The 17,339-nt window shown below is 38.6% G+C and overlaps 1 protein-coding gene across 10 annotated transcripts in view; it reads right to left on the bottom strand.

The window, feature by feature from the left end:
• NELL1 (neural EGFL like 1) overlaps positions 1 to 17,339 on the bottom strand; it is a 435,745-nt gene that overhangs the window by 318,289 nt on the left and 100,117 nt on the right. For all 10 annotated transcript variants that reach the window (XM_065592563.1, XM_065592572.1, XM_065592571.1 and 7 more), the window contains exons 10-12: positions 15,147 to 15,220; positions 11,861 to 11,960; positions 2,190 to 2,318 (exon numbers count right to left, since the gene is read on the bottom strand). In XM_065592563.1, coding sequence (XP_065448635.1) covers positions 2,190 to 2,318; positions 11,861 to 11,960; positions 15,147 to 15,220 — 303 coding nt within the window. The remainder of the gene's footprint in view (positions 1 to 2,189; positions 2,319 to 11,860; positions 11,961 to 15,146; positions 15,221 to 17,339) is intronic.

Genomic DNA, 17,339 nt, shown 5'->3' on the forward strand with positions numbered 1-17,339 from the left:
ATGGAACATTACCAGTGCTTAACATGAGCATTTTCTCTGGTTCTATAGATTTGTATATCTCAGTCTATTAAGAAGTATTTATGTTTAAATATTAAACAATAGATACAGGAATCTGATATACTCATATGAATACAAATCTGCATGACACCCAATACTGTGGCCCATACTAAGGCAAATTCTGCCTTCAAAGGCACATATATGGCTCCCATTGATTTCAATGGCAGCTGTGCATGCCTCTGAGAGCAGAATTTAGTCAAATGACTGTGAACTGAGTGCTATTCAATAGAATAGGCAGATAGATTATAGTAATTAGATAAGAGAGACAGATCTGCGAGATAAACAGGCTTTGCACAGGGGTTTTCTGTGGGTGGTTAGGGGGTTCCGTATTACAGGGCAATAAGAGAGTCACTCCATGGCTAATGAATTTGTCAGGCCATAGATCCCCACCAGGGGATCTCACCTGCGGATCAATACTTATGATTTAGCTCTGTGAAACACAACTCTTTGGTGCACTGTAGTTCTCTTCATCTACATATCTCCTGACCCCAAGAAGCAGACCCAATCTTGTTCTGCTGTCTTTTGTTCAGTACAGAGTCGTATAAGATAGGGCCTGGATTTGCCTTGCAAATAGTAGAGCTAGAGACTCTGAGACTGGCAATGTCACAAGTTCAGCTAATTTGTTCAGACAGCTTTCTGGGCTTTTTCCCACCATTCCAATATTGCTAAGGTCTCAAATATTATTTTAAGCAAAGATGATTAAAATGCTGCCAGATAAAAGAATTAGACAAACTGCTACAAGGTTAACAAAACACTAAATGCTAATGAAAGCACTTTTCAAAATGGGGACTTCTGGTTTTATTTAGAGCAGCCAAAAGAAAAAAAAAGTATACATACTGGGTACTGTATCACCCCTGACAAAGTTCATTATTGTAGTCTTGGTAGTATCTATACAGCAGCTAATCCCACAATCTCTCTAGTACAGAAGTTTCTTAATATACTGTATCTTTGCTATTACCCCAAGAAGCAAATGATTGGAAATCTTTTGTATTCCCTGAATGCATGTATAGAATTGAGGGCTTGGTTTTGTTCTTTTAAGAGATGCACCAACAATGTTGAAAGACTTGGAATATTTTTGCTTTAATTTGCAGACTACCTTTGTTCATCATGTCTAGAACAGTCCTGATCACTTATATATGGTTAAAAAAAAATCTCCAAACAATAGGATCATTTAAGCTCAGCTGATGCCAGTATAACATCTCTGTTTCATATTCTTCAGTCTTGTCTCCCCAGTCTTACAGTGTATATTTTTATCAGCTTGTCAAAAATGTCATCTCTTTTCCATCACCAGCACTGATGGAAGGAAGAAGCTGGAGAAATAGTGTTTAAAAAAAAAAAAAAAAAAAAAAAAAGGCCTAAAATCACAACACTAAGACCCAAAAATCTGGGACATTTTTTAAAAAACCCACAGACTTTACAAGGCAAAACAGAATGCTGTGTATGTTGATTTATTATTCTAAAAAGATTACACAGTAATGAGTAACCCATCAAAAAATAAGAGCAAGCTATAGGAAATAGGGATGGATTCTCTCCACCACAAAGAAGAGAATGAGAGCAAAGCCATACTGCATTCTTTCCTGAGGCAGAATAGTGCATCATTAGCAAATAGAAGTAGCTCAGCAACATAGAACAGAGCCTCCTGGGAAATACATCTCCTCTATACAACATTAAGACCATTCTGGAAAATTACCTGACTTGCAGGAGTTGAAGGACGCACAACAGGTTAATGTTTTTGTGCACAGCCATAACATCTCTAACCATCAGAGGCATTGGGGATTTCTTTCTTGGTGCTGTTAGCATCATTCCCAAAACTGCTACTTCCATAATTAGCTCTATATCTGAGAAAGATGCACCATCCCCTACACACCACCTACAGCATAAGTGCCACTGCCGGAAAGTGATAGTCTGAGGAAGATCATAACATGACAGTGGGGTTGCCTATAGACAGGCAGTGTCCCAGCATACTGTACACCTATCTTGGTTATCTGAAGTTTCCACGCATAAATCCACAGTATCACAAACACCATCATAAAACTTGGATTTTCATAACTAAATTCATTCTGCAGCCATTTACTTAACAGTAAATTTTTCAGTGGATGCTAAGATGTTACTTCATTGAATATCTTGTTTACCTTCACAATATGCAGCGTCCCCCTGGATAGAGATATAACCATTCTTGCATTCACAAGTAGCTTTTGTGTTCCAATTTTTGCACTCTGAATTTTCACCACATCTGTGGCCTTCTGCACAAAAGTTATGACCTGAAATACAAAATACATTAAACCTTGTATTAGAACATGCTGAATTCAAATAATCAGTATTAATATGTATACCTCACTGTGCCACACTCTGTATAGTTTTGCGATGCTATCCTCCAGGCATTCTAATGTGGAATTCTCCTTTCATTTCACCTGGCAAAGACTGGTCTAAATGAGCTTTTCTGAATCCACTTCATTATGGGGAATATCATTTCAATCTTAGATGCCTCTGGTAACAGTATTCAGGTTTTAGGTATGGAGGGTAGCCAACTCCCAAGCAAATATGAATGCTACTGTATTTATTGACCAAGGAAAGATGCTGTGCATTCCTTTCTATTCACCTTTCCAGGACACAATTCATCATTGCAATTACAGTTACTATTAAGCCATACTAAATTGCTATTTTTCAACAAATTTGTATATGATAATGGAGAATCAAAAGTTTGGTTAGAAGAGCATAAACAGCAAATGAAATTTTGCATTAGAACAGGAAGATTTATTGAAAAGGAAGACTTCCTTAAATATGTTGCTACACATTAACATGCCAGACCAGCTGGGTTCCATTCCATCATTTATCCTGAAAATAATATTAATGATACTAATAAAAAAAATTTTTTACAATATATAATTTATCTCTAATTTTGCTGTGATGTAGTGACTCCAATGTAGTGGAGTTTTTCTATCAAGATGGATTTACCCCACCACCCAATTTGTGTTATATCAGGGTAGAGGTGTATTGCATTATTAATTTCATAACAAAATGTACATGAAGTGAACCCAAAGTCTCAAAATCTCTCTCTTCACTCACTCTGTTGAGATCCAAATTATGTGCTCAATTATAATTCTGTAATACTCACATCATTACATTGGAGTTACACCAGTGTCACTGAAGGGACAGTCTGTCTTGGATGGTTTAGACACAACATATCCTGTATCTTGGGGTTTGGCTAGATGACCCTTGCAGTCCCTTCTAACCTTATATTTCTATGATTCTATGATTAGAGAACATGATAATGGTAGGGGGGTTTGTTCATTTTTGTTTTGTTTCTTTATTTTCTTGGGCCAAATTCCATTTCCTTTTGTTACAGAGCAGTGATACCCTGTTTCCCCGAAAATAAGACATCCTCCGAAAATAAGGCCTACTTACAGTTTTGCCTCTCGTTGTAATATAAGGCATCCCCCCGATAATAAGACCTCCCCGATAATAAGGCATCCACCGATGTGTACCGTATTCTTCTTCATTGAAATATAAGACATCCCCTGAAAATAAGACCTAGCGCATCTTTGGGAGCAAAAATTAATATAAGACACTGTCTTATTTTCGGGGAAACAGGGTAGGTAAATAGGATTTTGGCCCCGTGTCTTCTGGATGCATTTCTTTGGACTCAGAGTTCCCAATAAAAGGGAATTATTATACAATTACAAGTATGGACTTTGAACTCCACATCTCAGAATCCGAAGAATATCATGAGATTCTGATGTAAAAACATCTTTGAAAATTTTATACAAAAATTCCCAATAAGCCATTATTAAATTTATCATGATTCTAACCCACACTTCATTTTTGCAAGCGGGCCCTGTTCTTTAGGAGCAAGGCATAGTTTGGGCTTGTATGAAATGTACAACTCTAGTGCTGCCAATTTTGGTTAGAAAAGGAATGGAGCAAAGATTCCCTGTGTAAAAGTTCTAGTTCAGTGATTCTAAAGCTTCATAAGCTCCCCTACAGACAGCTAAGAAATAGAAGAAAACCGATAGTTCTAAGACTTATATACTGGATTTTTAATACCCCTTGCTCTTACATTGCCTAGACAGTCTTTGGGGAACTTTTGAAAGCCTTAGCATCTATGAAATGACATGTTTTTTATCTAATCCAAGCAAGTATTCATGGGCTTACCCCAAGGCTGGCTATGTATGTTCAAAAATAAAATTAGTTCCAAATACCAATTAATAAACTAAAACCTTTACACACATTTTGTCACTTTTGTGCTCTTTTATTTGTAGCTTGAAAGGTTTACGTCCGCCATCAGAGTGTGAAGTCACTTGGCAAAAGTAACACTTTGGCACTTTCCAAGTGCCAACGTCTATCTAAATTCCTGATGTTCTGATTAATCTTATTAATAGTAATCAGGGATAACAGTTGGCTTGCTCTTTCACTATGATCCTGCTTACAACAAAATAGATCTGTGTCTTTTTTTTTTTTGCCTCCTTTAATAAAATTGCAAATATTCTTTCTAGTCTACATTCATTTCAGAATCTGGTAAAAAACACTCAGGTATTCCAAATAAAGCCTTATCAATCCTGGCTAACTTCTCTATTGGTGTAAAAGGGCAGTGTGCTTTTGACTTCACCCATTTAGGCCCTCAGAGGATTTGACCCCTCGCTTTTGCCTTAGTAATTATAATCACTACTGAACACTAAGTTCATCTATCCAGACGACACTGAATTTCTACCCTTTCACTAGGATTAATTAATTAAAATTCTGTTTGCCCTTTAGCTAACATACTCGAGACAAGGAATTCTGTAACATTTGCTGTGTCACATAAAATCAATAAGGATATCACCATTTTTTGCTACCTAGAGTGCTAAACCCTCTTCATATGCATACCTAGTATAGGAAAATGCTTTACTTTAACTGGGCAGATAACACTACACTAGCATTTACTGTTATGTATACCACTTCTCTCTCATCCCAAACATATACACTTAGTAAATTTCACCTTGCTTAGCATGTTTCTCTAGTAACAGTGGTCCTTACATTTATCTGGATTTCTGCCCTGGACGTGATTTCTATTTTCTCTTTACCCGGGTGATTGCACTTTTCTTCATTAGCGACACACTTACAAAAGTGATACTTCCCTTTTCTGGTCAGTCAGGAGTCAGTAGATTGATTTGCTCATCATCTCTTCCACTGTCCATCTCTAAATCAGAATTTTGTCTAAAGTCCTTGATTAGTTCTCAGTATCACAGGACTGTCACTTGCTTGTTTGCCACCTCTGAAATTCAGAAGGAATTTGATATAGATGTGCCCTCTCCTAATTACCTATCTTGGACCATTATAATTGCTACCTTGTAAAGTTCTCTAGGCAAGTCCTCGATTCTTTTGTTCCCCTTCTAGTTATCAACAATATCTGAGATTCAATTCTTCTCAAAATCAGCCTCTTTCTTATATCATTTTTTCCCAAGCTTAGAGGCTGTGATAAAAGGGCAGAACAAAAAAAATTAATGTTAATATATTTAATTAGAGACTCTAGAGAACTCTTTCTTGTTGTGTCACTGTGAGTTCCTAAATATAGGAGTACACCCTAGTCCATCTGTAGACTGGCTTAATATTTGTTATTACAAGTGGCTTGTGAAGCACAAGCATCAGACCTGGATTATAAAGTATATCGCCTGCTGCTAGACTCGACTTCTCATTTCCCAAAGCACTTGACTAAACTTGTTAAGAACCTTAACAAATGGGAAGTGGCAAAATCTCTTTGTGAAGGAATATATATTGTATCCACCATCTGTCACTAGGCTTTTACAGAACAAATTAAAATTGATGCTAGAAAGCCAAGGAATGTACATTAAGGTACAAAATATTAAGTGCTGCACTGTGGCTTTGAGAGTCAGATTAGGAGCATCCCCTGAGCAGGGACTTTACATGTGCAGAGGAAGAATGCCTGCAAAAGTAGGTTTAACAGGCCAGGGGAGCATACCTAGGAAATACAGTTATGTCTCTTCTAGATGCATATCTACATTCTACATCTTTGCAGCTCTGGATCTGTGTGTAGGGGAATGAAACCATTTCTACATTCCTACTAGACTCTCTGGAGCCTGGAGTACCGCAGTCAGCAGTACTCAAACCCTCCTGCTAGCAGCCAAATTATGGGTGCCTGCTGTGTGAATGTACTGGGGGGGGGGGATGGGGATTCTTATGCTCTTCTCACCCCTAGAGGCTCCGATTCAGCAAAGCACTTAAGCATGTGCTTAAATCCATCCATAGTCAGCAAAGCACTTGAGCACATGCTTAAAGTTAGGCACATTTCATTGATTAGTTGATTAAGTATGTGCTTAAATCCTTTACTATACAGGGATAGCAGAGGCTTCAATGCTTTGATGAATGGGGCTGGTACATATCTATTCATGATGGCAATTACTGAGCACTAAACAAGTAAATAATGAATTCAAAAGAATACAAATAGCAAATTTCGATTAGATCTCTGCAGTAATAATGCATTTTTCCAGTTCCTTAAATTATTGAACACAGTAGAAGCCATCATCTGAATTGCCATGTGATCTTGGAATTCCCAGCTTCCAATAGGGCTAGTGAACAATAGAGTTCATACACCCATATTGGGTAGGTAAAAACTGAACTGTCGAGGTTTCAGAATATTCAGGAATGTCTGATCCAATACTGTTGGCCATTCTCTTGGTATAAGAAAAGGCTTAAAAAGAAAATAATTGTATCCCAGCAAAAAGGCACTTGGAGAGGATTTAACAGAATCATATAAAATCTTAAACAGAACTGATAATCTCAACTAATTTCAGTCTAACACAGATGACAAGGCAAGTGAGCATGAATTAAAATTACAGATAAACACATTTACAACAGATGTCAGGAACCAATTACACACACACACACACACACAAAATCAGGAATGTGCAGAACAGCCCACCAAAGTCATTCAAGACTTTTACAATACAATTAAATACTATCATGAGAGGGATTAAATACTGAAGACAGTGTCTAGTTTTTTCATGACCCTGATGACCTCTCTTTTTCCAAATATTTCTGATCATATTACAACCTCCTTTGTCAATGTTTTTGACTGTTTGCTTGATTTACAGTTGATTTTTTCCCCCCACTGAGAGCATATTTGTGTCTTTTTATTACTATTTCTACTAAATGGGGCCTGTCCCTTGATGTTATTGACTGCATAGTGACCAATAAGTTAAACTAACTATAAAAGTAATCAAATTTCATGCTTGAGGTGTGTCGTGCCAGGAAGAAACTGCACAATTGTCTAGGACTAACAATTTCAAAGTAGATTATTTAAAGTTAGACATTATCACCCAGATCCATAAAGGTATTTAGGCTTCTAACGTCCATGGACTTCAAAGGAAGTTAGAAGCCTATATATCTTTGTAGATATGGGCCAACAGGCCAAATTTTAAAAGATACGTAGGTCCCTGAAGATGCAGATAGGTACCCAGTGAGTTTTTGAAAAGTACCTACATGCTTAAGTCCCATTGTATTGGGCTGAAAGCAACATATCCAGGACCTAGTTTAACTTTCATCTAAATCGCTCCTCTTTCTGGGGCTTTGCTAGCTGTTTTGCTGGTGCTCTCACTACACTTCCCAAAATTCCTGGCTATCTATCCTACCACCTGCTTCCCCACAGGTTGTTATGGAGAAATCATACTCATTGACTGTTCCATACTTCAGAGGCTTTTAATGTTTATTTATTTATTTAAAGTCTGGGTGATGTTTCATTTGCAGTGGTTGATCAATGTTCTACATGTCAAAAGTAGTTTCGCCCTCAAAACTGTTACAAATGCAAATTCATGTCAACTGTTATTACATAAGCTTGAATAGCAGAGGGCAAACTCAGATGAAGAATCATATAACTGTGAACAAGTAACCTTAGCCTTTCATGATGTGAAGTAGTATCACTAGGCCACGAGCAGCTAGACTTTTCTGGTTCCTTTCATATCTTTGGAGATTGCGGATCCCGAGCTCAGAGGTGTGACATCAAACAACATCCTTACTAATTCTTAATGTATGTGGAAACTATTTCAACAAATCTGTGTTGTGCAGTAGTTATGTAGCAACACAAGAGTGTTTCAAGGTTTAATTAGTTAATGTGTGAAGAGTGCTTTGAGGATATAAAGCACTTTTTAAATCTTAAGCATTCTTGTACCTATGTGTAGGAAGTAACTAATTCATACATCTCAACCTCCATCAGAGTCTTAAGAAAATTAAAATCTTGAAACAGCTCATATTCCCACAGCAATGCACAAGAAATGTTTCATTTCTGGTTCTGAGAATGCAAAATGCACTCAGTTTTTCTTCTAGTCAGAAAAATCTTGAGCCTCACAGCTAGACAGGGAGAGATAAGAAATATGCTAATTGAAGTGCCTCCTTGAGCTGCAGTTGAAAAATCAGAAACATTTTTTTTAAACCAATAAATGTAAGGGTGACAGAAGCCATATTTTTGCCTTACACCACTGTTTTCTTCAATAAAATGCACATTTCAGCTCATCAGGAGTATTCTACAATTGCTGCCAACCAGTGTCAGTAGCCAATCTAAATCCATCAGCCAAACCATATTACTAGATACTGAATAGAAATTACTTCACATAGAAATTGAGCGTTTCTCACCACTTCATTATTCTCCCTCCCCCACTCTCTTAAGGAGGAGAGGAGGATTGAATAATCTGGGTTTGCTGGGGTTGGCGACACACCAGAAACTGTAAGTAGCAGCAACATAAAGAACCCTTGTGAAACTTTATTTGAACCGCTCATCGGACAAGGGAAGGAGATGTGGGATCCAATCTATCATTCAAAATGACTCACTATCTCTAGCAAAGAGACCAACATTTTAAAAAGGCACAACACATTTTTGCCAAACTATTTTGCTGTTATTATTGTATTTGCCTTTTGGCAATAAAAATAAGCCTAGGGTGACACTAAAATGATAAAGTTTTGTGAAAATAAGTTACAAATTTGGTCCTTTTGTGCTTAAAATTTCTTCTTTGATTTTAAAACAAGCCCAAGTTGTGTCTAATAGTACAGCTGTGAATTTTCCCAGTCAAGGTTATAATGTATAGGCTATACACTACAACTGTACTTTTACATCAATGTTCGCTCTGCTGATGCATTGTCAGGTGAGGAACCCACATAGCTGGATATATTACTAGTCATTGGTCAGGAACAGATCCTGCACATGGCTCTGGTCATGCACACCCCTGCATCCAGGCAGATCTATTTGCGGGGTCTAGCCCCACATGTTTTATTCTAGAGAGTGTCACTGTACAGGAAAACTCTTTATTCTATTAGATCTACTACATCTTCTATACTGTACTCATTTCAATAAAACACAGAAATGATATCATATGAATAAGTTAGATGCCACTATATTATAAATGTGTGGGGCGGGAGGGAGGGAGAAAGAGAAAGGAGAGGGAGAGAGAGAAAGAGAGAATTATCTGCAGTAATGACTTTTTCTAATCATTTTCAACAATAATGAGCGAGTAGCAAGTCTACCAGCTGGGTCTATTACAGTATTTCACTAGTACTTTGCTGACTCACAATGTGAATCTATGTAAACAACAGATTTTTCTTCTCCCATGGGATATCATATATTATTCTAGGCACTTAATTAGTACAGATATGGCCACTATGAAAAACCATGTGGTAGACACGTATGGTGTAAGAACTTTGTTATCACAACGCTATCATATTTTCTTCCCTCTTTTTTCCCTTTCCCCACATTTATTCATTCATGAGACTGTAAATAATTTTGCTATAGTTCAGCAACCAGCAATGCACAACAAACTCTATTTCCTGCCAAAATTCTGGCAGCAGGGACGTAACCTGACCATAAGAAGCTTTGGACAAATAAATGTTGGGGAGGGCAGCGGAAAAGGAGAAAAAGAAGGAAAGCATATGACAGCATTGGATAGGTGTGGTGTAAGAACCTACCTATCTACCACTGGGTTTTTCATAGTGCCCACCGCTGTACTAAATAAGCACTTAAAATAAAATGACTGAACCCTAATAAAAACATAAATTGACAGAGACTTGCAAAAATGAATACTTGCTCTATAGTTCAATAAGTGTAAACTGATTGATTTACCATTAAACTATGGATGACACTTTATTGGTTACCAATAAACATCCACTGGAAAATCCAACTGATCATTTTTTTGAAGTTTTCTGGATTAAATATATTCGGAAAGGCAAATGTAAATTGCTGTATGTTTCTTTGCATATTTGCTACAACTCTCCATTTAGGACTTCAGTTAATGCAATGATTCCAAATGACTACATTAAATATCACATTTCTTCAAATTTGCCCCAAAATCTCTCTCACACACAATACAAGTAGACTACAGGCTCAAAGAACAGTTGATCCTGCAGATTACTGGGCGCTCTACCTCAATCCAAGTTCTTAAATGCTTTGCTGAACCAGGGATAGCATGCTAAAACGCTGCAGATCAAACCCACAGACAGAATCATGTGCTTCCCACCTGTTCACACTTGTGGGAACTGAAGCCTGAAATGTTATCATAAACTGCTATTTCTTCAGGTTTCTCTAACTGATTCAAGAGGTAACCCAACAGATGTGTTCTGTTTAAAGAAAAAACCCCAGTGTAATAGGTTAGATATTCTGTTCAGTATATCCAGTTATAAGGAAGACAAAACGAATAAAAAAAGAACAAGAAATAAACAATCTGAGAGGAAGCTGCCATTTTAACATTCTGATAATACAGCATAGGACTGAACGTCAGCATCACCATTTGATAGCACTAGAAATCAGAGTTCATAGCAGTTGCAGGGACTTTTCCTTCTTTTATGTCTGAAAACCACCTGTAGGCATGCACGTTCATGGCATTGTATAATAGAATTAAAAAAATACACCTAGGCTGACTACCTAAAAAAGTATCCACAATAATATAACCTACCTCTATAGTTACAGAACATATCTTTCTTCTTTGAAGTTTGCAAATTTCCAATGCTTTTAAGTAACGAAGCTGCATTAGATCAAACTGCTATAAAGCGTCATTAAGACAGCGACCCCTCAGAGATAGGCAGCAGCAACTTTTACTGCTTACTTCAACTGCTACAGGTGTTTCTAAAAACAGCTTAAAAATTGATGATGTTTATATGGTTAGAAACCAATCCTGTACGCTACTTCAAATGTGCAGGCCCCTGCTACCACATGGAGTTGCTTGCAAGGTCAGGGCCTTCGTCAGTTAATATTTAATTAAACACATACACTAATTAAATATTTATTGACTAAGGCCCTTATCTTGCAAGCTATATATCTAGATATAGAGATAGAAACAGAGTTTTCCCTTAATGAGTAATATGGAAGTTTCCCTTAAGGAAGCAATATGACAAAACAAAACCCCAGATCCAAGCACCTTCGAAGTTTGGATCTGGACTGAGATCTGAACTTCGCACTAGCTCTTACCTCTATAATAGGCCAACCAAAAATCCCATATCCAAACATCTTAGAACTCCGGACATTCAGATCTGAATTTAGCATCTCAGAACATACCGATTTTAAACATAACTAATAATTAACTGGGTCTTGTAGGCAACAGGAGACATTGTGTCCATTGTCCTCTTTCTCGTTAGCCCAGAAAAGTTACTGCCTTTTTCCTGTAAATTTATCCTCCCAAAGGAACAGCACAGGTTGGTTTATAGAGAACATTGTTTACAAGCACAGGTTTATGTAAGTAGCCCGTGCCATCAATTAAAGAGGCGTGGTTCATTACAACATATCCCCAAAATGACCCAATGACTACATTCCATCCAAGCATGTGCTGCTTACCTCTGCAAACGCTGCAGCACTGGTTCTCTGGAAGAATGTGATCTTTTTCTGAGCAGTTCAATGGAGGACAGGTCTCTGTTACTTTTACTAAAACTCCATTCTGAAAATAAATAAATGTTTTAAAGAAATGACACTGATGAAAATGTATCTGACAGCAAGGGTCACACAGTTTTCTATCCACGGCTCTAGCAATCTTTACTAACAACAGCAGTAAAGTGACAGGCAGCAAGCTAAATTCATTTTTTACACTATAAACTCAAATCTAAAATTAATCTACTCGGACATTTCTATTCCCACCGTTTAAGGAAAAGACACTACATTTAAACTCAAGCTTGTACAGCTGCTTTTTCCTTTCTTAAGCTCCATAAGCACTTGTAGGAATTAAAGTATTTTATTTCACTCCAGATTTTTATTTAAGAATTTTTTTCTGCTTTACATGGGACTTGTTTGTTATCTTTTAGGTATTTTAAATTCTGTATACTGTGGTGATAGGTGAATTACCAATGAAACAAAGTAGAGAGATTAGATGGCCAAGATTTTCAAATGTGACCAGTGATTTCAGTGCCTCAGTTTTGGGCACCTTAAAGGGCCTGATTTTCAGCAGTGGAGCTTGGGTGGCACTACTGCTACCTCATTCCTCTCTGCTGCTCCTGGCAGGCCAGGAACTGGCAAAGTGAGGAAGACAGAGAAGCCATCTGGCTGTCTGCTGGCCCAGCTGCAGCTCAAGGCATCCAGCTTCCTGATGCCTTGCTGCATGTTTGACATACAGCCCTGGCTGCTGGACCTCATGGAGGGAGCAGGTTTGCCAGCACCATTGCCAACTGTCAGTTTTATTATAAGTTGCAGACAAAAGCTTGAAAAGGTGACCTCAGTTCACCCTAAAGGCTCAGAAACAAGAAGGCAAAGTAACTTCAGGGACTTAAGCCAATGTGGCTGAGATCAGAATCTTGCCCTAAAATGACACCTCTTCCCACAACACAGGTAAGGAGCAAAGAGAAAGGAGAATACCCTCCTAAGTCACTTTTATTATCCTAAATAGTTCCAGCTTTGTCTGTAAAAAGAAGAACAGGAGGACTTGTGGCACCTTAGAGACTAACAAATTTATTAGAGCATAAGCTTTCGTGGACTACAGCCCACTTCTTCGGATGCATATAGAATGGAACATATATTGAGGAGATATATATACACACATACAGAGAGCATAAACAGGTGGGAGTTGTCTTACCACCTCTGAGAGGCCAATTAATTAAGAGAAAAAAAACTTTTGAAGTGATAATCAAGCTAGCCCAGCACAGACAGACAGTTAGATAACAAGTGTGAGAATACTTACAAGGGGAGATAGATTCAATGTTTGTAATGGCCCAACCATTCCCAGTCCTTATTCAAACTACAATCCATCGGTGATCTTCCAGAAAACACCATCCTGGCCACTATGGACGTAGAAGCCCTCTACACCAATATTCCACACAAAGATGGACTACAAGCTATCAGGAACAGTATCCCTGATAATGTCACAGCTAACCTGGTGGCTGAACTTTGTGATTTTGTCCTCACCCACAACTATTTCACATTTGGGGACAATATATACCTTCAAGTCAGCGGCACTGCTATGGGTACCCGCATGGCCCCACAATATGCCAACATTTTTATGGCTGACTTAGAACAACGCTTCCTTAGCTCTCGTCCCCTAACGCCCCTACTCTACTTGCGCTACATTGATGACATCTTCATCATCTGAACCCATGGAAAAGAAGCCCTTGAGGAATTTCACCATGATTTCAATAATTTCCATCCCACCATCAACCTCAGCCTAGATCAATCCACACAAGCGGTCCATTTCCTGGACACTACTGTGCTAATAAGCGATGGTCACATAAATACCACCCTATACCGGAAACCTACTGACCGCTACACTTACCTACATGCCTCCAGCTTCCATCCAGGACACACCACACGATCCATTGTCTACAGCCAAGCTCTAAGATATAACCGCATTTGCTCCAATCCCTCGGATAGAGACAAGCACCTACAAGATCTCTATCAAGCATTCTTAAAACTACAATACCCACCTGCTGAAGTGAAAAAACAGATTGACAGAGCCAGACGAGTACCCAGAAGTCACCTCCTACAAGACAGGCCCAACAAAGAAAATAACAGAACACCACTAGCTGTCACCTTCAGCCCCCAACTAAAACCTCTCCAGCGCATCATCAGAGATCTACAACCTATCCTGAAAGATGATCCTTTACTCTCACAGATCTTGGGAGACAGACCTGTCCTCGCTTACAGACAACCCCCCAACCTAAAGCAAATACTCACCAGCAACCACACATCACTGAACAAAACCACTAACCCAGGAACCTATCCTTGTAACAAACCCCGATGTCAACTCTGTCCACATATCTATTCCAGTGACATCATCATAGGACCTAATCACATCAGCCATACCATCAGGGGCTCGTTCACCTGCACATCTACCAATGTGATATATGCCATCATGTGCCAGCAATGCCCCTCTGCCATGTACATTGGCCAAACCGGACAGTCTCTACGCAAAAGAATTAATGGACACAAATCTGACATCAGGAATCAAAATACTCAAAAACCAGTGGGAGAACACTTTAACCTGTCTGGTCATTCAGTGACAGACCTGCGGGTGGCTATATTACAACAGAAAAACTTCAAAAACAGACTCCAACGAGAAACTGCTGAGCTAGAATTGATATGCAAACTAGACACAATCAACTCCGGTTTGAATAAGGACTGGGAATGGTTGGGCCATTACAAACATTGAATCTATCTCCCCTTGTAAGTATTCTCACACTTGTTATCTAACTGTCTGTCTGTGCTGGGCTAGCTTGATTATCACTTCAAAAGTTTTTTTTCTCTTAATTAATTGGCCTCTCAGAGGTGGTAAGACAACTCCCACCTGTTTATGCTCTCTGTATGTGTGTATATATATCTCCTCAATATATGTTCCATTCTATATGCATCCGAAGAAGTGGGCTGTAGTCCACGAAAGCTTATGCTCTAATAAATTTGTTAGTCTCTAAGGTGCCACAAGTCCTCCTGTTCTTCTTTTTGCGGATACAGACTAACACGGCTGCTACTCTGAAAGCTTTGTCTGTGTATGTCTAGCTTCCACTGAAGTTATGGTCAGAGTTAGAAAAGAATGGATAACACATATGCATGAAGGAAGCCTAAAGTAATATACCAGGTTATCATTGTAATTTATGGGCACTGCATATTTATTGAAACAGTAGAAGTTAATAAAATTAAAACTTACTCGGCATTCCCTGCAGCTCTTGGTTAAAACCCTCTGACCTTCTGCTAACACTCTGCCTCCAAAGATGCACTTAGCTATAAATAAAAAAAAAAAAATCCCCAAAATTAGTATTTTGGTAGAAAGTGACTGCAAAATATAAATATAAGTAAAATCAATACATATACACATAGGCAAATACGGGCCTACTGTGGTAAATATGATGTAGTCCTTTGCCTTCACTTGAAGTAAGTGTTGATTGTTTTCATTTATTTTGAGTGCAATAGTACATTCATTAAAAAAAACTATTATCGTGAAACATTATACCCCTCATACTGACAAACTAGCCTATTAATGACCTGAAGTGATAACAAGAATAAAGCATTATTCAGTAGATACTGAACCCAATTCATTAACAGAATCACTCACAGCATAGACTTCCCATTTGTTAGATAGAGTGCATTTGTATTACTATATGTCTGCATCAGGTTATTCAAAGCACTTCAAAATCAGACAGACAGACATTGGTGCATTGTATGTCAAGAGACTGGCAGGTGCATGGGTTTCAGTTAAGCCTCCAGACTGTACCTGGGGACAAATGAGGATAGAATCCTTAACACAGCTTTGTCCCTGAGAAACTGCAGAAATGGTTCAGAAATAGTCAAAGCCTGAAACTCACTGACTCTACAAACTGAAAAATATCACTGTCAGAAACAGTCTTAACAGACAGATGGAAAAAGGAGGGCTCATGCCAAGGCTCAATGGAGAGACAAATACAGCCTGCAACACTACATTTTGGACTACCTTTTGGAATGGATTGCATTGGGATGTGACCCTAAAAATCTCTCTATTGTTCCCCCAGCCCCCAGATTCCTAATTGCAGATATTTACACCTTCCTTCTGTTGCGCCTAGAGCTGTCTGTCAAAATAGCCTCTTAAAAGCTCCCATATTCTATAGCAAGGAGGCAGCTTTCTAGACTGAATGGGGATTCTCCAATATCACTCTAAATCAGAAATAGCTAGATCCAGAGTCCTAGGAAGGATATTCTAGTGAACAAAGCATTCAACTGGGTCTCAAAAGACCTGGGTTCAATTCTCAGCTATAGACTTCCACTGTGATCTTGGGCAAGTCACTTAATCTACCCTGTGCCTCCATTTCCCAACTGTAAAACGCGGATACTACTTCCTACTTTACAGTGAAGTCGTGATGATAAAATCCATGAGTAATTGTGAGATTCTCCGATACTATTATGATGGGGATCAAATAAGTACATTAGAATTGATAGACTAGCATAACGGATTAGGGGAAACTTTGAGATCCTAGTATGAAAGACAAATTATCGTCATCCATGTTGAGCAACATCATGTGTTCCTCCACTCCAAGTTGTAGGAATTCAACGAACCAGTTCATCCTGACCACAAATATCATCTTGACTCATCACTGTCACTGCAGTACTAAAGACTCCTAGATAAACTAGCTTCCAATCCAAGCATCATGAGAAGGTCCCTGTTGCCCAGGCCTATGTTTCCTTCTATCTGGTGACAGAGAATTTCTTTCCAATTCTTCTGAGTAGCAAACAAAACAATTTGTGGCACAAATAGTACCTGGAATTCCATGTACTATTAATCTTCACTCTCACAGGTGCAACCAATACCAACTAAGCCAGCTGGCCTGCTTATGCAACCGACTGCTAAGTACACCACTGTTAACTCCAAGAGACACCTCTCTGTCTACGCCAGATGTTTCTCCACTGCTGTGAAGAGACATTTCTTTCATCATCCTCTTGCTTTGTGTGCCAGCCTTATTCTTTAAGTACACAACTGTGGCCAGCCTGCAGGACACATGCTCAGTTCCTTCTTAAATCTTCCAATCATTTTATGGAAAACTGTTCCAAAAATATATGCCCAACCTGTCAGGCTGCCATCCGTGCAAGTGTCTGTATATTTGATGGGTCCAAATTTCCTTCTTGTCTGAAGATTCTGAGAGGACTCTCACCAAATTAGAGGTGATTTTACAATCTGAGGAACACACAGGAATGTCCCAAGGTCCTGTACACCTTCCTTCCAATGGGATAACATTGATACCCAAAATAAACATACACAATTTGACCAACAATTCTAGGTCCACACACATACACAATGTTAAGAGGCCCACTGTTCTCACACTACTCTCTATATCACTGGTGAAGCCCATGATTCTTGTCTTATACTGATATC

The sequence above is a fragment of the Chrysemys picta genome, chromosome 4 (assembly GCF_011386835.1).
Source record: "Chrysemys picta bellii isolate R12L10 chromosome 4, ASM1138683v2, whole genome shotgun sequence".
In the NCBI taxonomy this organism is placed as follows: domain Eukaryota; kingdom Metazoa; phylum Chordata; order Testudines; family Emydidae; genus Chrysemys; species Chrysemys picta.